Source organism: Bombus impatiens, unplaced genomic scaffold (genome assembly GCF_000188095.3).
Source record: "Bombus impatiens unplaced genomic scaffold, BIMP_2.2 scf_2222, whole genome shotgun sequence".
Lineage (NCBI taxonomy): Eukaryota > Metazoa > Arthropoda > Insecta > Hymenoptera > Apidae > Bombus > Bombus impatiens.
Window position 1 is genome coordinate 2,595,482 of NT_178641.1, and position 27,871 is coordinate 2,623,352.

The window sequence follows — 27,871 nt, forward strand, 5'->3', positions numbered from 1 at the left end:
TTCACCCGTCCCCGTGGGACCGTCGTGTGATCGTGCCGAGCCGTGCCGTGCCGTGCTGTGCTGTGTGCCGTTGCGATGCTACACGAGACGCGACGCGATGCGAACCGTCTCTCGGAATCGAATTAACGAGAATACTGTTTCGCCGACACCAGCCAGAAGAGGAACGTGCATGTGATAAAGGTTTCGTGGTACTGTGCACCGGGGTCTACGGTATACGGTGGTCGTTTTTGGCGCCAGGCGTGCTCCAACGTTTCAAAAATGCGCACGCCTACTTACGTAGCGCGGTATTCCAGTGGGAAGACCAAGGAACAGAGAGTTCGTTTCGAAAATAGATTTCTGCCTCGTGTACAGATCCGAGCTCCGATCGTCGGGCATGCGGAAGGAGCGTCACCGGGAGACAGTGATTGAGAGGATCCGGCAGACGGGAGCACTTGAATATTCGATCGCGCAGGTGAGCCGCAACTATTTCTTTCTTTTAGTACGAGTACGCGATGGATACTGGATTCGCAATTTGCTCGAGCTTTCCCGTGTAAACGAAACGACCAGGGAATCTGAACATCGAAAAAAAATTGATCGGAAGTGGGAGGTATTCGCATGATTCGTTGGAGATTTTTTTCTTCTCGAAAGAATAACGTCCTGCGTCTGTAACATTCGACAAGTCATTTAAACTTTACGATGGTGCAAGTGTCGATATCGGAAAATTTCGTGACGAAGTCGAAGCTGTTGACACAAGCGTTCCATTTATACGTGACGGTGAAACCGGTATTCGTAGCAAAAGGAGCAAAGCAGATAGCTTATCTGAATGTTAGAAATTAGCAGCTTCTAACCTTTAGATAAAGGCTGTTATAGGTTTCATCAGCGATCCTCTATCTCTTCGAATCGAAATTATATTTCTGCCTTTCTGTTCCTTTTCTCTTTCGGCGAATAGAAGATCAAGCGAAAGCGATTTTCAGCCACTTGGCCACCTATCAATCGAGCACCATAACCTCCTTAGTTACATCAGCGTCAGGACATTTTACATATAAACACCGCGAGAAACTTTTTTGACGAATCAAGCATTCCGTGAGAATCGTCTGGAACAGCGGGCAACTCGAGAGGAGGAGGAAGAGGGGATCGTTGGTTTTCTGCTTGAACGAAATTAAATCCACGTGCCGCGAAGTATTCCCATTCTTCGTTCGATCGAGAGATCGTCGAACGACAGAAAAACTTAACCGCGTCCGAGCAACGCCATCGGCATCGAACTTGACCATGGCCTTCAGAGCCTTTGCGCTCGTATAACGAGATACGAGGAATGTAAGTGGCCAAGAGTCCACCGGTTGGACTTACGAGAACTACTTCGAGCTGGTTACCTGCAACTAGATGCTCGATACCAAATATGCTTTAAGGTAGCGACCGATGTGATCGATTTTGCAGGTGAAGCGCAAGGGACCATTAGCCTAAGCAGATTTTCCTTTAAAGTAGACACAAGTCGATCTGCTTACTGTCACCGATAATGGTTTACAAGGAGACTAATAACAGGATGATTTCGTGTTGAATTTTTAATAACATGTCATCGATGTAGGATCCGATTTTCAACATTCGTGTACCGCCACTGCTCAGAAGTATTTGGATACTTTATGCAATTCCATCAGAAGGTTGATATTTTTTCATAATACACTTTTTCTCATTTATCTGTCTCGCGACTTGCCCTTTAAAAATACTTTTCTTCCGGCCTTGCTGCAACTCCTCGATCGATATTCCCATCGTTTTTGAAATATTCAAGAAAACGACAGAAACGTAAAATCAGACAAGAAGACAGTTTTGACGTGAAACTGACTGACAAAATATTGGATTTTTAAATTGTTCCTCTATAAAAGGCACGAAATGTCATCATCGAATCAAGAATTCCATTTGAAATATACTTGATACGTTTGAAACAATTTTACATGTACAAATATTCATAGGAGATAGTATAGGTATATGGGTCTAGTTAAATTACGATGCTTTATGCTGACACGATGTTAAATTTATCTATCGTAATAATGGCGACGGTGATCCTTACTTCCTCCATAGAACCTGTATACCACGCGACATGTAACTTTTCTTTCGAGTGCAAGTTGTACATACACGAAATCGTTAATTGACACCTTGAGAAAAATACAGCGATAGTTGTCGATGGTAGTTATTATCGGAACTCGTAACAATTTCTTAACAAGGTAATATGGAACGAATTGTTGGGTGGAATTCTTTCGAATAAGTACAATGCCGAACCATTGAAAGCCACTCTTCACAACTCGAGAAGAATCGTCTAATATTCACCGAGATATTTATATAAGTTCCTTGAAAGCTATTCGAGAAGTTTTAACGACGGAAGGCGCTAATAGGCTGCGAAAGTTTTCCGCATTTCCGTGTCCGGAACGGATACGAGATCCGCAGTTAGCATCGTTCCATTACTCGGATACCGCGTTACGTCGTAATTGGGAGATTCGTTAGTTTCTTAACTGATTGCCATCTTCTCACAGATAATCAACAAGTCGCGAACCTCTTGACTCTCTTTTTCGACCGATTCCATGACATTGCAGCTACTGCACGATACCTGGTCGTAGAATTAGAACCACGTACAGAAAATTCACTTGTCTGTTAGGTTGTTGGGAAAAATACTCCAACTTTATACCCCAATACTTTTAAACGAAAAGAGCGAAAAGTGTTGAAATTCGTAATTTGGTAGCCACGGGCTGTGGATATTTTCAGAGAAGAAAATGCTTTTATTTCATGATCGTGAACACCGCTTAAGCCAACTTCCACTGTTTTGTAATCCAAGACGATTTATCAAGTGGAACGGAGGCGGCTGTATGGAAACGAATCGGCTCCCGACGAGATGTGAGAAATGCGACTGATCCGCGAACGGTTCGTGATCGATCGAGATCGCGGAAACGAACGTACCGCGGCGTATCTCTCCAGTTCTCAGATCCTTCGATAGACGATTAATCGATGAAAGCCCATTACGCCGTCGTTTCACCACTCGAATTTTCAACGATAATTAATTGTCCGTTGGTACGAATCGGTTCACGCAACTACGATCGTATTTTCAGGTATTACAATGTCCCAACCGCAATTAACTACCGACCTGGACGTTCCGGAAAGTCCGCAACACTCTTGCCAATGCTCCGCAATGAGTAGCATGGATTCCATGAGAACACAGAGGGACAGGGCGGAGAGGAGCGTGGGAAGTACAAGAATTTCTAACAACCAAGAACTCCCTAGGGGTTTAGAGGCACTTCAGAGTGCTTTCGAACCAATAAGAAGACTCGAAAGTCCGCTATCTCATCAAGAAAGCCAACAGATCAATTTAGAGAATACCAGGAATGTCGATATTTTGGAGCATCAGGCCGGCTTATCGCCGAATACGAGATCGATGGAAGGTCAAAGCGCGATTCTATCGAGACACGGTCACAATCTTTCCTGCAGTCCAAGGAACTTGGATCTTTCCCGAAACTTGGCGTTCGAGGCTGCGCGAAGAGTTCAGGAATCCGGCAACTTACAGGACAACCAACACAGCCTAACTTCCAGCCCGAGTCCTTTGTTGGAGTCTAGCTCGGCGTTGCTCGAGACGTCCGCGAAAGATCTGGACAAGCAGCTCGAAGATCACACAGGGTTATCGCAGAAAGCAACCGCTTCGGGCAAAGATAAGCTGAAGAATATTCAGCAGGTTCTGAATCCTTATCAACACCATCATGAGCCGACGTCGCCGGAACGTAACGTCCACGGACACTTCCACGGTGATACCCACGCGCACGTGCACAAGCACGCCGACAATTTCCGAAGCACTACGAATTTGGACGTTGCAGATGGATTGATGGGATTTCAGCAGCACCAGCGACAACACACTCATCATCATCACGGGAACACCAAGGCAACGAACGTGACCCATCATCACGGTCCGGCAACCGTGCATCATCCGCATGGTCCACAAGGAATAGCAGCGCACCATCATGCAAATCTGGCGCCAAGCTTAACCAGCCACGTTCATGGAAACTCTGGTCCTTTAAGTAGCCCCAATGCAAATCATGGAAGCCAAGCTGCAGCCGGAAATCCGAATACTCATCACCATTCGAATCCAATATCGACATCTACTACCATGGTACACAGAAACTCACCGACGAGTCATCATCGTCTCGGTGGTAGCACCGGCTTGACCAGTCACTACCCTTCAAACTCAGGTTTCTCCAGTGATCACCACGGCACTTCCAGTGCAATGAGCGGGGCTTCGTCGAATTCGAGCATGTTAAATCATGGCGGTTCGCCAGCGGTTCATCGACACGTGGTCAATGCGAATAGCAGTCTCTCGACTACGCCATTAGCTAGCCATCATCACGGTAGTTCGTCGGGAAGTTTGACCGGACATTCGAGCGTAAATCATCATCACGTCAGCTCTGGCATATCCTGCGAGTCTTCTTCGTCGAACGCCAATACGAGAACGCACAGTCGCCTAGATCACGTCCACGATCATCATCACCATTTACAACAAGTGCATTCGTTGCATTCCAGCCACCCTGATACCAGGCAAAGAGACAGAGCTCCGTCGAGCCTGGAGCACCATGGACATCATCACGCGCACATGCATGCTCATGGACATCAACACACGCAGAATAACGATACCAAAAATACGTCTCTTATCGGAGTCGACTCGATACAGGTATTCTTGTCAAATTTAGATTTGAAAATTAGAATTTAACGAGAAATAGTTATTATTATAAAACTCAAATTTTTATATGAATCTAAATAGAATCCTGTTTCGGTTGTTGGCTATTATACCTTAATAAGTACTATATTTTCGACACAATTAGGTCATATAGATGCAAGTGCAACAATAGGGTAAAATCTGAATGTAGAAAATTCAATTTTCAGTGATTTCAAATTTTTAAGCAATTTAACATATTTTACCAAAATCTAACTACGTCTGTAGACGACAACGATCGTTAATCATTAGCTCGTTTAGCCATTGATGCAAAACTGTTACTCGCATGACTTCTATAACGTTTCATTACGCAATTTACTGGCGTGACAACAGTATGATAAATATAATTTAATTATTTACTACTGACAGGCAACTTTGTTGCATGTGTTCTGTAACTACAGTTTCGTGTCATTCTCAAAATCATTTTTACCCTTTGAACTTCTTACACAGTTTTTACATTTAAGGTCTCCGCTCCGTCGAAAAGTAAATGCCAATGTCACGTGGTGCAAACCGGTGGGAACAAGAGGGGGCAGGAGGGGGAGAGCGACGGAGGTGTTGAAGTGACATCAAGAACGCATCAACCTCCAGCGCTTCCTCCGCGACCACCCCCTAGGCCAACTAGACGATACGAAACTACGTCCGTCAATCAATGTAAGTATTTCCCTTATTTTATCTTGGTAACAACTATAATCATTTGAAAGGGTATTCTTTCAAAACGCTGTAATAAATTGACGAGATTTCTGAGGGAAAAATGTCTAATAACCTTCATCAGATTATTTGAATTCACGCAACTTGGAAACCCTCCTCTAATTAATTGGAAATATCCTCTCGAGTTCTTGTCCTTCTTCTCGTTGCTCAGATCATTTTTCGTCGAGTCATTTGAATTCAATTAACTTGTAAGTATGTGATAGATATGTAAAGGTGGCGCGTGTATTTTCTAACGAAATAATTTCGAAATTTTTCTTCATTTCGCAAATATAGAAATGGCAAAGTTCTGCGAGAGCCACGATAATTATTAATTCGAACGTAATTGATAGTAAACAACCAGAAGTAAAGCTTCGAAAGCGAGTTAGTCGATTTAACGCATCGATTGATGAAGCCTTTTTCCAAAAAACTCCTCAATTGTACCATGCTACATAAGTAGCGAATATAAAGAGAAACACTTGAAGCAATATTCGAACACTGTATCTCTCGCAACACCGAATCAATATCTCTTCCACGTTGGCTTGCCAATTTGAATGGCGGATATACAATATCGCCTGTGTTCCAAACACTCTTCCCATCCCCGTTTGATTTCCGCTTAAAGCGAGCATGTCACGCAGTTGGACAGTATTTCCTGAAACTCGGTTGAAATTAGACGTAGACGGGGATGGTAGCCCGTAGCTCCACCCTTAGTCATCTCGCCTGACGATCGTCAGAATGTCTGCAGTATCAGCAGGATGACGAGCAAGGCCGCATCTACCATCGTTGCTGTCCCCTTTATCAATAGCGGCCACGCGTTATCGACACCGGAACGCATCGTTGACCGATTCTACTTGCTTCGAGGAGCAACCCCCGTGGAATTTCGACCCTCGACCGCGTCGAGTCGCTCGAATCGTCACGGTATATCGACCAGTCGATGCTCGCAGCAACCGAGAACAGAAGCATCGTGACGAAGAATGCTGTGATTCGAACAACAGGATACTTTTGCCCTCTCTGCTATTAATCCAAGCTGGCTGGTGAATGGCCGCGCAAGGAATGCCATCTTGGATGTTCCTTCGAAGGAATCCCAAGCCTCGGCTTCGTTCCCAAATCACCACCACCACCTGTGGGACACCTCAGCCAACGTGCGGGCCAACAGAGATCTCGTGGAGTGCCTCTCGAGTTGTTGTGCTCTCGCATTCGTTTCCAAGTATTCAACGGAGAGTGTAAAGAGCAAGGAATAGCTGGAAATATACTAGCATCGATATATGTGTTGTCCAAAATATTTTCAAGAATCTGCCGCAAGAATAGATCGAATGTCGACCCCACGGATATAAAAATAATTGACATTGGTGATCGTCATACGCGAAGGTGGACCGATTAATGAGAAAGTGCGCGATGAAGAATTGACCTTGAGAAAAACATCCCCTCGTGGAGAAACTCGCGTGATGCGTAAACGTGATTCATAAACTATCGAGGAAGATAATGTGCGTTGTAATTTCTTCTTAACGCAAATTGGTACAATTTTTCTTTTTTTCTTCTTTGTGATCTAAACTCTAAATACATCGAAGAAATAACCGTGTAATAGTGATGTAAATATTTAATAACGTTGGATATTCGATGACGAAGGATACTGTGTCTGATACATGTTGGTTTGGAAAGACAAAAGAGTGACGAAAACATCCACGAAACTTTTCCTTTAAAGTGCAAGTTGTAAAGAAGAAAATGGACGGATACCCAGTGCTGCAGATAGTCCGGTGCCGACTTGGAATGGAAATGGAGATGGATAACCAGGGTTATCCATTCACAATGGCGGCACACTCGCATTCCCACTTGCCACATCCGACAAACCACGCGCACTTCCCGAGATCGCATTACCCTCACCCCTGCGGTATGCCGATTAACCCTTCTTGTTAATTTATCAATCGGCCCTCCAACCCCAGTCTGTACCACCGATCTACGTGCCCGCATAATCTGATATTAGCTGCTCCATTAAGCTACCTTTGGTACAATGAGTCATTAAAGTAATCCATTCAAACATTCGTTTCTTTTCTGTAGAGGAAGAAACGCGCTTCTTACATATTTCAAAGATATACTGTTTATTTATTATATTTTATCATATCATATTATATTATTGTTGTAAGTAATTTGTTATACCGATTTATATCACGAGCGCATAACATGTCGCAAAGTTAAGTTAACGACTTAATTAATTACAAAACTAAAGAGAAGAATGTTTGTAAGAATGGAAATACGCGATTAATTTCGAATTCCTGATACCTTGACTCGCGTCACGATCTTCAACTTCCCGGTTCTTTCGTCTTTGAAATATTTCTAAATTATTTCCATGCGATATAAATTTTAAACGCACCGATGTCTACTACATTTCCGAATAGGGAATGTGCATTTTCTAGCATCCACGTTCTATTTTTACCGGCGGGAAGATATGTTGCATAGCCTCGTGGAAGGTCACGTGGATAACAAAAGGTTGCCGTATAAATAGATATCGACAGGCTTCTTAATAAAACACAGTTTGATTTTCTATAAGAGCTGACTCGATAAAAAGCTTTAAAATTCAATACATCGTAGATTAAGTAGTTTTAGAATTTCTAATATAATCAAGAATTCAGCTAGAGAGCAAGCTTGGAAAGATTGCGTGGTTTGAACTGGGAGTAAAAAATCGAAGGCATTTTATCCACAGAAAAGCTCGTCTGTTGAAAGAGCGTTTCGAGGAAAATCAGGGAACCAGCCATTTCCTTTTACCCTTGAAACACATTGTGGTTGAATGCTGGCATTTAAATACCAGTTTCGCTCCGCTTGCTTCGAAACCTACGATTCACCAGATCGTAACTCTAACAGCCCAGGTAGCAAAGGTACACTTTAACAATTCAATCCTAAACCTTGGTCCGTATTCACGAGAAGTAGCAGGTATTCGGAGGAATCTGGTAAAACGATTTTCCGTGGTAGTTTCAATAGAGAACACAACAAGCATGAAGCAAGGTTGTGCACGTTCGATTCGAGAAAAACGATTTACGAGTCACTGGGAACGAGATTTCGGTAAACCTTCTTTGACAAAGCTAAAGGGAAGCAGATTCCTAGAAAAAGAACGGCATTCCAATTCGTCTTTTGCCTTTGGGGTCTATTTGTTGAAGTTCGACAATGGCCAGGTATGTCAAAACACGAGAATGGTTGCGTTGACCATTTCGTTATAGCAAAACTGCTGTACTCTTGGGAATCGCGTGGAACTGTGAGAATAACAGTTTCTGGTTGAGAGGATTTTTTATTTGGCGCCAGAGCCGCGTGATCTTCGTAGATTTTGTTCGTTGGCAGAAAAATAATTAGATTTTTAATTACAGAAGATGATCTCTTCACTTGTCTTCCGGATCCGCGCTACAGAAGGGCACAGTACCCTTCTTTGTTAATGGGAAACCTGATTAAAAAGTTCAGCTCTGTCGATTCTCTTTTGAGAGAGAAAAGAGAGAGAAAGAGAGAGAAAGACTCTGCTATTGTCTCTGAAGCGACGTAGCGTCGACGCTCCCAACGCTCAACATTCATTGAAGGAATTTCCAATACAGCGTGGTCGGCTCAATTGAGAGTTTCGACGACAAGAGTTGAGCCCGACTGATTGAGAATGAAATACCTCGGCTACATATCGTAAAAAATAGCATTTGTGCGATGCGCCGCGGCGTGTGAAGACAATTTTGTAGGCTGTGTTTTACTACGATACTTCGTTATTCGCACTATTGCTCGGTACATTAACGCATTAACGCTCGAAAGAAATGAACATAATCATCGTCGGACAATCAATAATTTCCTTTTTCTAAAATATCCATACAGCTAAAAGGGGAAGAGAATTAAGGTGATCTAAGGGCTAATCATTGACTAACAAGATTCGCAGAATTTCGCTCAAGGCACGTTTCCCATTGTACTCAGATCAAAGCTCCCGTTGTTGGGTTCTCACGCAAGGACAATCATTATCCCGTGAAAGAAGGAGCCAACGCACGATGGGAATAAGTCTTGCAGGACCTTTTGACTGAAAAGGGTCGATAGTCGTACAAAAGATTCCGCTTGGCCACCGAAAGATATCCTTCCAGCTATTACGTGTTTCTTAGAGGCATCCTTTGAAGCGATCGTAGCGGAAAGATTCGACGTGAAATATTACGACCGTCGTCGTCTTAACACTCTCTCGTTTTTTTCTTATTCCTTTTTTTCAAAGACGAAAATATTCGAAGCGTTTCATTGAGGACTTTCGAGGCATACCATTCCGGTCCCCTTTTACCGAATACTCCTTTCCCTTTTAATTCCTCGCCTATCGCTTCCATACTATCAGTGCTGTGACCGATTTTAATTTTACAGGCCACACGGGGGAAGGTGGTTGCTGCAAGAAGTACGTTGTCCTTTGTTGCCTTTGTGGTGGGTTGAGCGCTGCGGTCGGTAGTCTCTTTTTGGCGGTACACGCGGTCCTTTCAGCCCACACGGCCAGTTTAGCTCTCTTTGAGACTGTACCATCTTACATTCCTGGCATAATGGTAAGAGGCAAAGATCGGAGTCTATCAACCGATCTCCCTTTAACGAGACCGCGTACGGAAACAATGAAGACACAAGGTATTTAAACTACTGCAAATTTCGTATTAATTTTCAGTTAATTCTAATGGGTCTATTCACGATGCTACTCGCCAGACGGAAGCACAGATACGGACTTTTGGTAAGCCGTTATCAATGACCAGATAATACGGTCGTTGGTTTTTCTATATCGGATACAGATCAAAAATTACCTATTGCTGTAAATTAATTTTCCCCCATTTTATATCATTTTCTACATTTTTCTATTTGATATGCTCTATTAATTCCTCATACGATCAACTCTATAGATTGCAAGGCAGAATGAGACGATGACTTTATAACATTGTTCTTTGAAGACATCTTGGAATTTACTCCTATTTATAAATAGAATCCTTGTGATAGATTAACTTACGCAGATGAGAATCATATGAATATCTGATAGCCACAAATTCCACTACTTCGAACTTAACCCAATCGTAAACTACGTTACTTATGGGATGGCCTAATCGAAATAATATCGTCTCGCCTATATAATCCCTTCCTTAAAACGCTAATATTTTGTAGATGAAAGTCTGTGGATCTGTTGGAGTGGTATGTGCGTTGGTATGCGTGTTAGTCACCGTAACGACGACAGTGATACACATGTCCCGGCTGCAAGGTCTTCGAAAATGCGTTTATACCGTGAAAGCGAGGTTGGTATATTCGTCTATTTTTACACGGCGGCGAGATCGATAGTTTCTATTCGATAATTATCACCACAGGTCGTGCACGTGTTACGGAGCGCCAGAAGGAGATCCTGGAGTTCTCTTCGAAGGTACTCCCCACTGCGAGGCGGTCCACGGCGCTCTACACGCCTGTCTCAGGGCTCTGTTTGGAGTTTCGGTCGCTGGAATCTTAGCTTGCATATTCTCGTGCATGCTGGTGTACCAGTTACTAAGTCACGAGAAGAAGAAAATGTACTGGGAGCAGTTGGAACTGAGATGCAGATCTTTGTACGGCCAAGGAGGCACCGTGGGACCGACGACTGGTTCCTGCGGATGTTGCAACGATTGTGGCGGTGCTAGTCCTTGGTGGGCGCAGACCCCAGGAAATCTCTACACGCCAAATCCCGATTTGGCGCCATCCAGGTTCGTACACTCGAAAAATCGAATTCTGAGAAAGTCGGCAGTATAATAAAATCCGGAGAGTCGAAGAACGATATAATCCTGAAGATCACATTTATAGGGCATTTCCAATTTCAAAGCATTTAAATTTATATTAAATAGGATTTATATTAGAAAACTGTCGAAACAACGATACATAATTATTATACGTTTACTTATCATTCTGATTCTTGTGTTTATATATTGCATATATATTGGGTCGCAAATCTTGCACGAATATAAAATTGTAATCGAGTAATTGATTCTTTGATATTCTCGTGCTTTAGATAAGCGTCACGTTTGGTACGAACACGAACGTACACTATAAACCTACGATGTACAATACTTGTTATGAAATTACATTCGAAATATTAATCGATCTAACCTTGAAAACGTGCCGCGTTTTATTGACTCGATGTCAAACCATCGGATGACACCGTTGAGTGAATTAACGTCGTTTAAATTGTCTTCGTAAAACTACACATAATAATAGCACACGTGACGAGGACTGTTATGGAATCGTTACGAATTCAATACCGGGACGCGGTGGCCGATGAACTTTATTGAGAAATTATTGATGCGATTCAAATGCGCACGGTGCATTTGTCTGCGAGTAATGATACATATTCAATAGATTTCATTCACGAATGTCACGAATATCGGTAGCGGAGTGCAATAAACCCGTAAACGAGGCAACGCTCCCTCCAGGCTCCCAGGACACATTGTATTCTGGTAATCCGCTAATGTATGGCATTAATTAAGCTGGGATTCCATTCTGTTCTTCTGACATTTAGAGGAGGGATTCCTCCGTTTCAGAAATAAATTATGACGAACGACGAGCCGTTCTTTGAAGTTCGCTTTCGGTCAAATTAACAACGAAAAATTCCGATCGTGCCTTCTAATTAATCCGCCGGCCATTGTAACATTTTCTACGAAATATCCAGCTTTATGGGAAAAGAAATTCCAGCGCATAGAAGATACGTTCGGTGTGCTTGAAATTCGTTTCTTTCGCGATAAGATAATGAAGTCGATAGGATGTTAATTGTCGCAGCAAATTCAAAGATCGTTCCTTTTACCTTGCAGAAGATGGCGGCTACCTTGGTCTAGATCCAGAGGACCAGCTCCGAGTCCAGACTCGAATTATGGCTTTCACACTCAGACCAGACAAACCGAGGCCAACGTGGAAAACACGAATGGCCCCTATAGCGTTCTTAATTCTCAATCGAGTGGCCCTTATTCTGTATTAAACACGCAGAACGGCCCGTACACCCCTAGTACGGCTTCTTACAGTGTTTTAGAGACTCCAGTGCCGTTATGGGGTCCTCCGCCACCTTATAGCGACCCTAACAGCCCAGCTAGGCGACCACAAGTCGCGGAACAAAGACCCAGAATTGCCAAACGGATGGAGAACTTCGAGAACAACGAAGGTGAGCAATTAAATGTTCATTAAAGATTGAAGTTTGAAGAGAGAAATACGCTCGATAATCGTAGGAGTATGAATTCGTGTGGCTGGGTAACGGACAATTGAGCGAACGTTTATATTACTATATCGATAATGAGAATGAAGCTTTTATTTAGTCCGCGAGGAAAATTAAATCGTTTCGCCGTTTTATTTCTACTTCGTTGTGAAAACCGTTATTTCAACTTCCTTGGTTTTACTTTTCACACACAAAAAAAATCACCATTTTCACAGATCACAGATCACGATCTGCGAAACGGCCATCGGATAACTACGAAAACGCCGAAGAAATCTCGAACAGCACCGATCCAGAAGGAGGAAACGAGGGCACTATGAAAGGCAGACGAACCAGGAAGCCTCTGAAGGGCGTAGAGAACAATGCGTTCCAGCAGGAAGCGAATCCTGGACCAAAACAGTCGGAAAGTGAACTGTACTTCGGTGATGTGTCCTCGTGTTGCGGACCCGAGAGTAGTTTCTACGATTTGGCCGTAGAGAAAGAAGGTATATAACGACACTCTGAAGATTGAACAATTGGAAGGGAACTAAGATAGCTCGCCACTCATTGCCATTGATCATTCACCCCGATTTTCATAGGTACGGAGCATTCAGAGGGCGTGGACTACTTGGCAGCTCGTCTAGGTAAACGACAGCTGTCAAAGAGATCCAGAATGCCTCTGCCACTGCCATCGGACGGTGGTGACATACCATCCGACAATTACGCGAACAGTGACGAGCCCAGAAGCGCCAGAGGACCTTTTCTAGCGCCTGATGCGCAATACGAGGTCATTCAACAAGGCCGATACTCTTACTACACGTCGAAGGACGACGAGCAGCTTCAAGAAGGTCCAGCGACTTCTGGATACTTCAGGGAGGAGGAGACTGAAAGGGGAAGGGATTACAGGGATTACAGAAGCAGTCAGGAAGAAGAAACACCTCAGTGTTGCTTGAGTGATTCGACGACGTTGGACTCGGGTTGGCAAAGTGGCGAACAACAACAGTCCGACGACAACGTTAGACCGGTTAACGTGTGATCGCGTTTATCGTTAGACCAATAACGAGATAGTTGTCGAGAAACAGTAGTATTATATTAAGTGGTAAACGATGTAAGGGGAGAGCAAAGACCGGAACCTCGATTCAGTACAACTTGATGCTTTGATACGTAGGAGAAAGAATCGCTGAGAGAACCGTGGCCATCCCCGTAGTCTGTTGTTTCGTATTTACTATGGAGATGTTGCGAGTTCAGGACTCGATCTACGAACTATTCCGTGTGCACTAGATAGGAAATTGTCCATGTAGAATACAAAGATGGTGATACGAGTGCAAATCTATGATTACCATATTCGTAATAGAACCTAAGTGATGTGATTTGTGGTACGATAGTATAAGTAAACCTTAATCGTTAGAGCGTAAGTGAATGAGAAATGTCCGCGTCGGATTACTTTTTTTCCAGCGATCCACGCACTATTACAAGTCTGAAGAAGGATCACGAAGAGTAAACTCTACGTCAGAGTACGCTATATGTGAGAAATCCTACGTAACGATGTATTTTTATTAATTAAACGATGTCGCCCATGTTGTTCGTAATATTAATCGCTAATGTATGTTGGAAACGATCGTATATATGTAGAGAAAGAGAGAGAGAGAGGAAGAAAAAGGGAGAAGAGATTAGTCTCATAGATAATATGCCAAAGAAAAGGTCTCTAGAGAAGGCGAAAATATGAATGAAAAGAAAGGGATACATTTTCCAAAGTTCTGTTTCGTAAAATTTACCCCTCGACGGAGACTTTTACTTTGGCGATTCGTTAGAAACGTCCATGTACAAACGTGTGCTTTACTCTTGCCAATATCTCGCTAGACGTCAGCTGGATTTAGCACTTAGACGTTAATTGTCGCAAAAATGTTTACCATTCGATAATAAGTTCAAAATTGGGCACGTTAAGCTCGCCATGAATTCTCGGTCACTGCCATTCGAACGTTCAATTCCATTCTCAAAACCACATAAGGATGAGAGAAGATGTTTTCGCACGTCCATAATTTCGCACGAAGTCTGAGTTTTATGAATCTATATATACACCCGGAATTTTACGATTCTTTTAAGGAAGATATTTATCACGCGTCGTAGTATACGAATAAACGAGTAACCGTGTTCGTGGTCTGTGTTAGCTTCGTCGAGCTTTTTACGTTGTAGGGCCGCATTCGCTTTCGAACATACAATCCTAGTGGACCAAGAACGATATAAAGAAGAAGATTGATCTTACTGACAATGAGTGAATATTACAAATTAGAAGTAAAATCTATCGCCGTTAACAACCGTTCGTTAGATAGCACATAAAAACAGATGCATATTTTATAATCGACATTCGAGAACGAAAGAGACAAGGCCAGCTTAGGGGAGTAGTTTAACGTTGTTTACTCGATAAAGTGTACCTTAAGAGCGATACGTAGCAAGTCCGATACATTGTCGAACGATGTAACTAACAATGATTAAGAATAAAGCTTTGTTTTGTAAAGAAACCACGTGTCGCTCGATGAATTATACGTATTCTTTCGAGCAATGAAACGAAAAAAACGAAAACAATTAGAAATTAATATACGAAACGTCCTTTCGCCTTTCATCAAGCTTCGTTCAAGGATCATAACTTGTACCTAAAAAAACTACATTTAAGGAGCTATAGAAAAGGATGGCTGCTCTTTTTCCATTAACTCGAGTAAACAAATAAAAACCAACTCAGAATCAATGGAAATCGAATGAGTTTTTGGAAAGTCCTGCAAATTCATAGTCAACTAATTTAAATCCTAAGATAATTTTGGTATTTTCGTAAGTTGCGCGTTAAAACGAAACGATTGACACAATATGTAATATTTCGTGAAACGTGGCTTTGTCAGGAACGTGCCATACAGACTTTGGAAATAACTGTTATTTTTGGTTGCTGATTTCATCGGTTGGTCCATCGATGAAAGAAACGGATACGAACACGACACTGACTGTCCCCAGGTCAATGATTTTATCACAGCCGATATGTCACTGAAACACGCCCAGGTAAGCATTTAACGAGGAATGCGGGATCTATAACGAGCACCGCTATTGTCAGCAATTTTCTTAGTGAACTCCCGCGCTCCGTGCGCGTTGGCTAATATCAGATTATGAGATTTCGCAACAGACAGCACGATCGTTGAACTTTCGCAATAACGTGTGCAGCGCGCACACACGAGAGCTCACACCATTGTACGTAACATTAATTTCACATAATCTAGATTGATCGTTCGACGGGATAGAAACGAATCTATACAGCTTACCAGCATTTGTGTATACTTAGATATATTCAAGTTCAACCAACCACGACGATGAATGAACACGAGATTAGAAATAGAATATCTTGATTAGTGCAACACGCACGAGAATTATTCCCGATTCTGAATCATATCGGAGAAAATCTGTCACGGAAGAAGGATTCGTTTATCATTTTCTTGCATCTACGCTTGCATCTATCCGTTAAGTAGCCGGACGCTTTCATAGATCTGTGGTAGCGGCATATAAACTTTAACAAAGTGCGTACGATTGATGGTAAATTAATAAGCAAAGATTAGATGTTGGTTTTTCGAAGTTTATCCATAATTTTGCAATTAAGCTACACATCCTGTCGGAAGTAAACAGGTGTTTTTATACTCTTTGTTGCTAGCGTAGATCAATTACCAGAAACAACAAAGTTTACAGTGTTTCCATTAGAACGTTCCATATAATTCGAGAACAATGCAATCTTCTTGAAAAGCGTGTCCATATTCTCGAGATTCTATCTAGCTGAGTTCAGAATTGTTTGATGCTGTAAGCTGAATCATTTAATTAGCAGAGGTAAAGGAACGTGGCGATTGAAGTTAATAAATCGCAATTAAAGTGTTTTCTAGGTTCGCGTCTTGCCCGATACGATCTTTCAGAATGAAAACACGCTATAAGTGGCTACCCTTCTTTAACCGTAGCCACTCGACCGTTTGAATCATCCGTGCTGTGTCGCAATCGTTACGAACTTCGCATTTAACAATCCGTATCTATGGAGTTTAACTAATTAATGAAACCGTCAATGAAAGAAATTGGCAGTAGTCGTTGCGTGAAACTTTATTACATCAGCTGGATATATAGCGCGTGATAATCATTAAAATTGTGATATCAAACAGGTCATACTACTAATCTACTGTAGTACTCGTATAAATGCAAAGATACAATGGCTCACTTATAGAAACCTTTCATGAACATAAAGATCGTAGATGAAAAACACGACGAGTCGCATTTCCTGTCACCCATGAAAGAACAATTTTTAAATTCAACACGCTGTCAGTCAATTCCACGTCGAAACTATTTCTCGGATAAAATATATATTTCTGTCAATTTGAAAAATATTAAACATATTAATTAAGAGCAACCAACATGCATAACAATTAGACTAATATTATTCGTTTCTTACAAAACATTGTTCATCGCCTATTTTCAAATGGCTTATGTACCTTCCACATTCGAATCTATCAGATTATTTGTTACAAATGATTAAAAATTGTTTGGTTACTGGCAAATATTATCGACAGCGAAATTTTGTTCCTGTTACCAGGAACGATGTCGACCATCGTCAATTTTTATCAACATACTACTAATAATACCGAACTTGAAATACCTGCGCGAGTCATTGTACTTGCATACGTTCTGAGATCGAAGATTACGCGTAAACTGTTATATTACAAGGAATATTGATATTCAAAGTTGCTATCGGTATTAAATATCGTAATTCGCAATTTAATTGTCTCTGTTATTTTCATTTTAAGAACAGGATCCCTCGACGACGCGATGCGCTGCCTGATTCACCAGAAATCTTTCTACTCTTTCCCTGAATTCCCTGCTGGACTCTGGCAGTGGTAACCTTGGTCCCGAATTCCTCAGGCTGTGTAACGTTGTTAAATTTTGCAAACTTTCAGACAGTCTTCGATCGTGATCCAAAATGTCCGGTCTTGGAGCTGGTTTTCTCTTACCCGCTGCTGTTCCTTCCAATTTTTTGTCTCCAACTGTTCCATTCACGTAGCCGCTTTCTGGCAACCGATTCATCATCCCCCGCAACGCTATTCTAGCGCTCAGTGCAGACCAAAATGCTTCGAGAAGAGACGCCACCAACACGTTCACTGTGAGTAAGATCCTAGTATGCGAGGACTGGTGATGATCCCTGTACAAGAATGACATCATTCTGCTCTTGATCGTTTTCAAGGATTCTTCGGTAACGTTATCCGAATCTGGCGAATTCTCTTCGTCTTTAGAATCACTGTTAGTGAACGATCTACTAGGACTTTCGGTCTCACCTTTCTCAGGATCAATCGTCGAAGTTCTCAAGATGTACCCAGATATGTTTGACATGTTATCAAATACAATGCCAGGCATGGGAGAGTAAAGACGAATCTTTGCAGATTGATCATAGATTCTACTGAGATTGAAATTGTCTTCGCTGAGTGGCATCGTCTCGTTTAACAGAGTGTCGTTCTTCAGGTCAGAATGATCTCGCGGCTGCTCGAGAATTCTTTCCAGCGACCACAGAGAGCTTCTACTCTCCGCAGCGGCCGCGATGTCGAACACTGTGGCGATGAAGCAGAGGATCGCTGCTATCAAGGAGAACAGATTTCCGTAAAAGAAGATAGCGATGTTCCTATCGATGTACCATCTTCTCCAGGCGAGTAGACCGGTCACGAAAGGAACCAAACACGCGACCGATAGGATCGGACCTTGAAGAGATAAGGCCAAGCTGCCTAGCAGAAGGGAAAGTGCACCCAGACCAAAATGCACGAAGGACAAACCTCCCACGGTCGATGCCGAATAACGTCGTTCGGATGGGTACAGAGAAGACAAAGCTGGCTTCGTTTTCACCTTTATCACATACACGTTTTCCATCATTGTTTGCTCGGCGAATTTTATGTCAACGGTTTTTTATCGCAAAACAGAGCTGAGACCATTCACGTTAGAAAGGTTATCACACACAACTTTCCGATAGGGTTAGTGAAAATTCGATTGTATCTGCCATGGTGACCCATGGCCGATGACACTGTATTTCCCAGATGTGAATATGTACTACGATATTAACCTGGATACCTCGAACGGAAATTGCTTTGTACTTCCTGCTGTTTCGGAACCACAGGCACTTGACCGTGAACGAAATATGTATACCGACTGTTACGAAGACACGAAAGAGATATCAATGGTGTTTGAAAGGCAAAGCTCTGAAAGACGGCACACGGATCAGGCGAACGTTCATAGCGAAGATTGCTGCTTCTTTCGCTATCTTAACTCGCAATCGTGGTCGTTGGATGACTGCAACTCAGAATTGCTGAAACGTTAATTCGGTGGAAATCGACGACGATTTCCGTACGGGTAGAAGCAAGCAGCCGGTCAATTATGCTAAACGCTTGAATTTCATTGAAATCTTCGTCGCAGCGTCGCGTGAATTTCTTCCTGGCTGTCGACGAACACCGCGAATACGCTTATGCAATTCGTTTGGAACAATGGAACGAGGACGAAAACTCAGGGAGAAGGAAGAGCCACACAACCGCGACTGTATCCAATAAGCGTGAACGCGAAACGGTAAATAGGTTTAACAACCTGACGCGTCGTCGTTGCTACAACTTCTTTTTTTCTCATACGTCTATGGTGGTAATGCGAACATTACGCAATAGCAGTTGACTACGAAGCGATGCAATTATCTCGTTGCACGCGCGTATCGGCGTTCTCTGGCTCGGCTTTTCTCAGACACCGTTTTCACCGATTTCTTGCCTCTTTGTGCCAGCCGCTCTGGATTTTCGATCTCATGGGAAATCACTGATCCAGTTTCCATCCACGAGAACCGTCTACTCTGTCGCCGATCACGAGCGATCAATAAAATCGTTCTCTTGATCGTTCCTCGAACTTAGATCACTCTTCTCGTTGACTTCTTTCGACCGGTTGTCTGTCGGTTAATTGAGACCATTCGTCCACACGATGAATGGAGTAATTAACGTAATTAACATGATCGGAAAGCAAGACAGCGACTGATCCTTTTCAGACGATTATTTCCAATCGAATAGCTGCTCTTTTCGCTTAACGTCTCACTAAATGTTAACGAAGCACGCATTTCCTTCACTTTACGAATTTTACTTGGACGCGTGTAAGTCTAACATTTAATTACAGGAGTTTGTCGATTCGAAAAGTTGAGGGCAGATTTCACGAGGGCAGATGATTGTCCGCGAAAGACACCTCGGTAGAGACTGAGCCGCGAACGAAGACTAGTTCGTGTTAAAATTACTATGAGATCCTGAACGGACCTCCCACGCGGTCGGTTTGCAGTGAAAGGGACAACAGAGAACGACGGATAGATGAACCTTCGCGTTGTTTTAAGCCTTCTTCACACCACTTTCCACGCTCGTAAAACGATGTCACGCTTGCAGACAAAAAATCCATTTATCATATCTTGTTTCTTTATATAAAAAGTTGTATGTTAAACAGTGTCAAGGCTCAGGATCAAATACCTCGCCATTTAATATTTTACAGGCAACTTGGTGAGAGTAAGTACATCCTGGAATCTACACGAAGGACTTACGCTAACCTTTACTCTTCACTATAGAAATACACGGGCTTGGCAACCGACCTTTTCTCCCAAGCTCAATAGGCCCGCACGCTATTAATAATATTGATCAATCCAATTTGACAATGATAGTACCGAGTCACTTTAATATTTTTTGCCAATGGTCTTTTCTTAATAATACTTCATTAAACTTAGTATTTAAACTGATAACGATATCAAATTATCGAAATAGTATTTGTTTTGTCGACCGTTCGCGGAGAGACGCGATCTCAAGGAAACGCGTCAACGGCAGTCGTAAATTCCCGTTACGATTTTACAATCGACGCCACGAAATTGATCGATCCCCTACTTCGTTTAAGATAATAGAGGTAGTTTAATGAGTATAATGCTCGATTAACAGTTCAATGATAGTATATATTTCCAACAACTTTGTAGAGAAGATAGTTACGTTGATACGTAAGGTATAAGTTAAGTAGGCGAATGATCGAATGGTGGAAACCCGATAAAGAGATGTTGACTGTTCTAAAGTCGAAGAACCAGTGAAGTCCGGTGACGATACAAAGGAAAACTCTTGCTCGTGGTGATCGCTCCACCACTGGTCGCTTGCGGGCGAAATCATGAAAAAACCTATGTTTCCCCAATTTTTTCCTGATGAAGCAATAACTATAAGGAACTTCTTGACTCGTAGATCTTTTATGCCGCTTAACGGCCTTAACGGTAAATCAAAGAGCCTCGTTTTATGACAGTTCCTTAGGATTACTGCGATTCGCTTAATTCTATGTGTGCAGCTGGTGACCGCCTCGAACGTAAAGAGTCACCGGACGTAACAATATGAGGGATCAAAGGTAGATGTAGATAACGAAGAAATGTTGACTGAGTTAATGTAGTGAACCCAGTGCAGAGATGTTGACTGTTCTGTTGTAGTCGTAGAACCAGTAAAATTCGGTGACGATGCTGTCGCAAAGGAAAGCTCTTGCTGGGTATTGGTCGCCCCACCACCGGTCGTTTGCGGGTGAAAATTCTGGGAAACATGGGAAATCTCATGTTTCCCCACGTTTTGCCTGATGGAGCAATAACCATATGGTTACACTTTGACTCGAAGATGTTTTATACCACTTAACGGTCAAATCGAAATGCTTAGTTTTACGATAGTTCCTTATGATTATTACGGTCCAACTAATTATATTGACGCGGCCGCCTCGATCGAGGGCTAGTCAAAGAGTCACCGGACGAAACAGTATTTTATATCTTAATATCTTGCGACAATGTTAATATCGTTCATAAACCAAATTAAAAAATATTGACAATATTATAAAACGCATAAAAATAAATCGTACGAAATGTTACTTTGTAGAGTATTATAAAAACAATTGACAATATCATCGATTGTGCACGAGCGTTTTTAGAATAATCTGAAACTAATTTCGTTACGCACGTGTTAGCTCGAAAAAAGAGTTTGGTCTAGAAAGAAATTTTCCATCGATGCTAGTTTACAGCGTTTCATACGAACACAATTCCCATCAACAGGGATTAATTAATTTGATCGCGCTGTTTCACCCGAGCGACTGAAAGAAAGGTCAACAGAGATCATTACGATCTGACGGCAGAGTATTTTTAAAATATTTCAGATACGTTTTGTACTTTATTCTTCAACCTTCTACAAACAGTAGAGCAGTTTCATAATATATACCGCGTCGATGGGTGAACATCAAAGTGGCAGCGGGGAAAGGTTCGATGATTCATAGCGTATTGGAAAAGAGCGACAAAAGAGGAACAAAAATGACACGTGCCGAAACGTGGCCTGTGAATAACTAGGCACGTGTATACCTCTGTTTTCCAAATCAATTTCTAAAGATATCCTCGCGGACAATTTTAATGCCCTGTACTGACTCATGCATTGATAATGTTCGTTGCACGTTTAACCTTTAGGTAAATGCATAATTTTTCCTCATATAATAAATTTGTTTGAGACATTACAATTACAAACAAGACATTGAAATTACAAACGTCATATTCCTTAAGAAAAAAAAGAAAGTATGTAGGGAAGAGAATTTTCGTATATGTATAGTGCATACGCACAATGCATATCGATTATTTGACAACCGCAGAATTAAGAAAAAGCCAAGAGCCGAAAAAATTGTGGACCTTTTTAATAGATTCTATTTACAACATGGGCTGTGGAACATTTCCAGAAAAAGTTCTCACATTATGAAAGTCGTGGAAAATAAAAGTTTTAACTTGAACAAAACTTATAAGATATAAAAATAAACATTTTTGTGCCGGAACATGTGATAATCCACGTTTCCCCAAATTTTACCTGATGGAGCAATAACCATAAGGAACCTCTTGACTCGTAGGTGTTTTATGCCATTTAAACCAAATACCGATAAATCAAAAAGCCTCGTTTTATGACAGTTCCTTAGGATTATTGCGATCCGCTTAATTCTATGTGCTCGCTGGTAGCCGCCTCGAACGTAAAGAGTCACCGGACGTAACACAGATATTTTCTTACAACGAAGCATACACGTTCGAACGAAAGAATTTCTTTCAAACGCGAAAGATGACTATTTGTTTCGATCGATGGAAAAAATTATATATAAAACACGGACGAGAACTATGTAAACCTGGTACATATCGCAAGAAAGGGGAAAAGTTCACTTTCTCGTTTCTTCCGGAACAGAATTCTTCTGTCATTGATAAATCATTCGGGCGGAAAATCTGCTACGCTTTCCTGCAAACAGATCGCAATTCCCCAGAGAATAACGACGAATTACCGCTTAATGGAGGTGAAAAGAAACACGTTCGAATCGATTCTCGAGAAAATACACCTGTCATGTGTCCGGACTATGGTATATTCACTTTCTTGCCATTTATTAAAACGAAACTATATTAACGATGAGGCACATCATTAGAAAAAAAAGTGGGTGTCGTATTATCGGTACTTTTCCTGTCCTCGATTCATAATATAGGACGAACATTATCCTCGTGTTCTAGCACATTCTCCCAAGCATTTTTACCCTAACTACTATGAAAGAACTAATTCCATTCGTTGGAGCATGAAAGCAATAACTTTTTGCGAAAACTAAACGTTATTACATAATAGCGAATCGATGATCCGCGTAGGCGCGCATTTACCCGGCGTTGAAGTCTCCGCGCACGTAATTTCTCCAAAAACTTGCGCCCAGGCTCGTCTAATATACAGTCGGAATTTTAAAACGTCGGTTTCCTCCCTATTCCTTGAAATGACTTTTCGGCCGTTAACATGACGCTCGGTAGTACGTATGAGCTAACAGTGTATTTGGTGCATGAAGAGTGAAAGATAAAGAGCGTGTTTGTGAGCGATACGCGTTTGTGTTGGAGCAGCTGTTACGATTGGGGCACGCGTCTCAACGGTCGCAGCAGCTGCCCAGAAAATTATCTATAGTAACCTCGACTGAAGTTCTCTCATGATGTTCACGTGATGAATTCACCGTATGTCTTATATACGTTTACAACAAATATTCTATTCCTAAGAAAACAAAAAGGTCGGTTTAACGAAAAAGAATCAAATTTCGATTTAACAAACGGTCAATGATAAGCAACTACTTCGTTTCATGAATGATATTATTTTTTGTAATCTCTTACGATATATAGGTACCTTAAAAGATTAACATAATTCTACATACGATAATGTACAAAAGTTAGAAAATATTTACTTCACAGAGATCATCGAAATTACCTGACACGTAATTAATTACATTAATAATAAGCTGAGAAATGAATAGTTTGGTAAAAATCCTACGTATGTGGATTAAGTAAATAAATAAATAACTTGCAACCTCTATATACATTTCAGGATTGGTTTGGAACGTTATCAATAAAACAATGATATTATCGTACCTCATTGCGGTGCTAATGAAGATGTGCACAAAGTAATGTTCATAAAAGTTACATCGTATACATATTTTGTGAAAGCATCGAAAAATTTGATTTTTAAACCATTGAAATTAAAATATGCAGCGGTATTTAAAATTTAAATGTCACGGTAGAGGTGGAAAGGTCGTATAAATTCCGCAACACACTATCGGGGGTAGTAGCAATACAGAAAACGTTAGAAGGAACTATAGGCATCAGAGTCCCCACCCTGTGATGCGACACCAGGTTCGCATTATGTGAACCCTCTGACAACCCCTCAGGTAATACGTAGCATACATGCACGCTTGTGTGATGGTGTGAACGGTCGAAGAAACGCCCTTCGTATAGTACACATCTGCTCTTGAGGGAACTCATGTGGCAGTTCGTTGGAAGCAACCGTAGCGTACGGATCGAACGCGTTTCATCATTGGACTTTGCTCAACGGAGTCGTCGACTTTTCGATCAAGTTACCAACAAACTTTTTTACCGTTACGAAGGAAACTTTGGACAAACTATTTCTTACCATTTTTGTGAATAATAAAAAAAAATGGTTAAGAAAGATTGAAGATCGAGGTGTCTTAAATCGTGATAGCAAGGAGGAACAAATTGAAAGAAGAAAATGTGCAGGGCAAACCATATCTCGAGCCAAGACATCGTCTCACCACCTAGGCGAACGGTAACATTCTCCCTGGAAACTTGGACATCGCCTACCTACGTCAGCAGCGCTTTCCTGATTCTCATCAATCGAAGAAACAAATCGTAAATCGGAGGATATAATCCTCCGGTTTATGTACAAACAATAAACAACAGCTATTAGAGATACTAAATGCGCGTGACGATCGTCGCGCGCGTCTCAATAAATACTCGTTCGTTTACATCCAGTGTCGCACGCGGACTGTTAAAGATAGCGTGCCTCGTGAAACTAAGTGAAACGGGTACCAAGCAAAGTTGCAACCTAGAAAGGATAAAATGATGGATCAAATAACGGAACTAGTTCCTGTGCATTGTTACACGAACCCCTCGTTTTGCCGCCAATCGGAATACATACCCGAGGATCATTCCGATGACCTACCACCACCACCTCAATTTCAAAGTGGTGACGATTTACCACCACCACCTCCGCCATTGCAATTGCAGTGCAACATAGGTCAAAGTAACCCTGCGTTTCAAGAACCTACCGAGGGTAGAGTCGAAAACAGCGACGGTAAAGACAACAGATATTGTTACCTCGAGAGTAACAGCAGTGTTGCGCATCGAAGATATGGAAGCGTTCCAGTGGAGGGACACCGCGCGATATACAGCCAAAGGTCAAGGTACGAGTACATACAGGACGAGCAGAGGGATCAGATACAGAGGAGGGGTTCTTTGAGGTACGAGTTCATTCCACACCAGCAGGTGCAACAACGTTCTGCACCGGCGACCAACCAAGACGATGGGAGGGAACTGCAGATGCAAAGTTGTCGGAACAACGGCGGCAGATACGCCGTTGTACCGGGTGATCAGGATTACCAGGACGAAGAAATCGAGTGGAACAGCGCAAAGCGCGTGTCGTCGGTGCAGAGTCATATTAACACGCCACAGGGTAAGTTTGGCGAGATTAACAGGCGTACGAAGCCTCGAAATCCTATTGCAATTTTCTCGCAGCCATGGCAATAAAATAGCAACACGTGTTATTAGGTCGTTATACCAGAGTGCCTTTGCAAGAAGAAGACCCGCCAGCTCTACCGGAACGAAACGCCCAGGAGCTGTCGGTTTCCCCGAGAAATAACTTAGCCACGCAAAAACTGCACGAGATATTGACTACTCCGAGGAAGCCTCGATCCAGGTCCGAGGAGAGGACTCTATCTCCAAAGAGACAACAGTCGTTCAATCAAACCGGTACGCCACAAAGAAGAGCACTCACACCAGGTGGTTCCCCGACTGGTACGCATACCTTTGACAACTATTCACTCCGCACGACTGCGTCGTAAAAGATCGCCAGTTTTTCTTATCAATAGCTGTAGATATAAATAAATTTGTATTCCACGGAAACGTAGGTCGAACGTTCAGCCCTACTCGTTGCACGCCTCAAGGAACTCCACAAAATCGTACGTTTTCCACGAGACCTCAAACATCCACCCCGAACAAGGAGCCATCTGCACGACGATGTCTACCGTTATTGGAAAACCCGACTCGACAACAGGAACTCTGTCCAGCCAGCAACTGTGGAAGACTACGATACGTTGGCACGGCACCGATCGACCTTGTCACGATGGGTCACGGTGATCCACCGCCTCGTTACGCGTACGTGGAAAATGGACCAGAATCTATGCCGATGGTGTCCGGTTCACCTAGGTATCAAGTGATACCTACAGGACAGAAAAGGAACGGATACCAAAGCGTAGAAAGTGCTTTTATTGCTAGAACCGCGGTGGTGAGTAAAATACGTTACCGATTGCGTAACCACGTAATAGAGAATGACACGATCCTGTGGTTTATTTATACAGGTACCACCACTGTCACCACCCAACAGTGACGCAAATACAACCTTGGCCAGCGGCGTGGAGAAAAACGACAGAAAAAACGCGCCGCTCTTATTACTTTTGGTTGGTATTTTAACCTGCGGTTTGGCCCTGTACTTGTCTTGGACGCAGGGAAGAAGGTAATTACGCACGGGCAAGGAATCCCAAGTTACAAAAGTGTTTTCACATATCCTTATTTTCCAATGAAGCGACTTTTTCTCAAGTTCTACATTTCACCTTCGTAGTATCAAATTTTTCTCGTCATACGAAAGTATCGCTTAACGATACGCTACTTAATATGCTTGAACCTAATTAAGTAAACATCTAAATGCTGGTATATAAATACAATGGCGTTGAAAGACTTTCTACAGCCACTGTATATCGAAAAATGTCGTAAATATTGTCAAGTTCTAAACGTTGACGTTCATTTGCAGATATTATTACGACAGTGCCGCGGGTTGCGGCGTCTGCTGTGCCTTAGCTGGCGCCTGTAGGACGCTACGAAAGACTTGGACAGGACTCGGGCTTGCAGGATTATCGGCACTGAGCTGTGCAGGACTTTTGCTACTTGCTGCCAAATCCCCTAAATCTGGCACCCCTCTCCACGATGTCACGGCCGGTGCTTTGTGTGGAGTTTCCTTACTAGGTGCTATTTTGGCGTTATTCGCGCTTCTGTCACCAAGGTGCAATTTAGGACGACACAGAAGGGTGCATTCTTGGATTCCTCGGCTTTCACCCTGATTTTCGCATTCAGATTGTCTAATCGCGTGTTCTCGATATATATAGAATATGATACACCTGGCAAATTTCAACAATTTGAAATTATGTCAGGGTCAAGGTCCTCGATGATTTCACCAATACATGCAATTAGTTTCAATGATATACGCAAAGGTATTTTCCATTCTACATATACTTCTAAGGTCTAGGACAGATTTAACATAGGTTTGCGGTAGATTTTCATTAAAAATATTTGTAATTTAGGGATATGGCATGCAGTATTCAAAATACTTTTGCGTAAATCCTTGAAACCAAAGATGGCTACTACATATATTGGTGAAACGTACCTCAAAGTCACAGAAATTGTTGAGCTGTAGCCTGTTCTTTATTCTGTAATTATAATTATTTTTGCGCAGTGAAACGCAGAAAAGTGTCTGACCAGGCATAGAAATCCTAGTCTGCTGTTTTGTCAAGAATATTTTATAGTTACGTATAGTTACGTTCTATAGTTACGTATCGTTATCTGAAGTGAAACAAATTGATAATATGTGCTCGCAACAATTACCCAAGTACGATACTTTGTATTTTTGTAAAACCCTGTATATTTTCTACCGATT

The 27,871-nt window shown here is 42.2% G+C and overlaps 3 protein-coding genes across 4 annotated transcripts; 2 read left to right on the plus strand and 1 right to left on the minus strand.

Moving 5' to 3' along the window:
* Positions 1 to 26,050, plus strand: LOC100749578. 2 transcript variants are annotated; one of them, XR_004462836.1, is made up of 12 exons: positions 1 to 451; positions 3,072 to 4,675; positions 5,182 to 5,368; positions 9,755 to 9,927; positions 10,041 to 10,103; positions 10,526 to 10,653; positions 10,723 to 11,088; positions 12,187 to 12,530; positions 12,797 to 13,063; positions 13,157 to 14,185; positions 17,939 to 17,942; positions 26,040 to 26,050. XR_004462836.1 is itself a non-coding variant. In XM_012393249.3 (10 exons), the coding sequence occupies exons 2-10, from the start codon at positions 3,080 to 3,082 to the stop codon at positions 13,591 to 13,593; spliced, it is 3,561 nt and encodes a 1,186-aa protein (XP_012248672.1). In that variant the 5' UTR covers positions 1 to 451; positions 3,072 to 3,079; the 3' UTR covers positions 13,594 to 15,300. The 2 variants fall into 2 exon arrangements, 1 of the variants encoding a protein (XP_012248672.1); XM_012393249.3 differs by lacking the exons at positions 17,939 to 17,942; positions 26,040 to 26,050 and having other exon boundaries at positions 13,157 to 15,300.
* On the minus strand, positions 16,649 to 20,225 carry LOC112213924. Its single transcript, XM_024371911.2, has one exon. The coding sequence runs from the start codon at positions 18,480 to 18,482 to the stop codon at positions 17,367 to 17,369; it is 1,116 nt and encodes a 371-aa protein (XP_024227679.1). The 5' UTR covers positions 18,483 to 20,225; the 3' UTR covers positions 16,649 to 17,366.
* LOC100747426 lies at positions 22,985 to 27,755 on the plus strand. Its single transcript, XM_003494449.4, has 5 exons — positions 22,985 to 25,618; positions 25,714 to 25,959; positions 26,073 to 26,449; positions 26,523 to 26,677; positions 26,972 to 27,755. Exons 1-5 carry the CDS (start codon positions 25,006 to 25,008, stop codon positions 27,276 to 27,278), a joined length of 1,698 nt encoding a protein of 565 aa, XP_003494497.1. The 5' UTR covers positions 22,985 to 25,005; the 3' UTR covers positions 27,279 to 27,755.
* Positions 27,756 to 27,871: the final 116 nt, after the last annotated feature.

Excerpts from the sequence above, each read along its gene's own strand:
- LOC100749578 (XM_012393249.3), top strand. The coding sequence starts at position 3,080 with ATGTCCCAACCGCAATTAACTACCGACCTGGACGTTCCGGAAAGTCCG. Across the intron at positions 5,369-9,754 it reads AACTACGTCCGTCAATCAAT|GCCACACGGGGGAAGGTGGT; the intron begins GTAAGTATTTCC and ends TTAATTTTACAG. Across the intron at positions 12,531-12,796 it reads GAACTTCGAGAACAACGAAG|ATCACAGATCACGATCTGCG; the intron begins GTGAGCAATTAA and ends CCATTTTCACAG.
- LOC112213924 (XM_024371911.2), bottom strand. The coding sequence starts at position 18,482 with ATGATGGAAAACGTGTATGTGATAAAGGTGAAAACGAAGCCAGCTTTG.
- LOC100747426 (XM_003494449.4), top strand. The coding sequence starts at position 25,006 with ATGATGGATCAAATAACGGAACTAGTTCCTGTGCATTGTTACACGAAC. Across the intron at positions 25,960-26,072 it reads ACCAGGTGGTTCCCCGACTG|GTCGAACGTTCAGCCCTACT; the intron begins GTACGCATACCT and ends ACGGAAACGTAG. Across the intron at positions 26,678-26,971 it reads TCTTGGACGCAGGGAAGAAG|ATATTATTACGACAGTGCCG; the intron begins GTAATTACGCAC and ends GTTCATTTGCAG.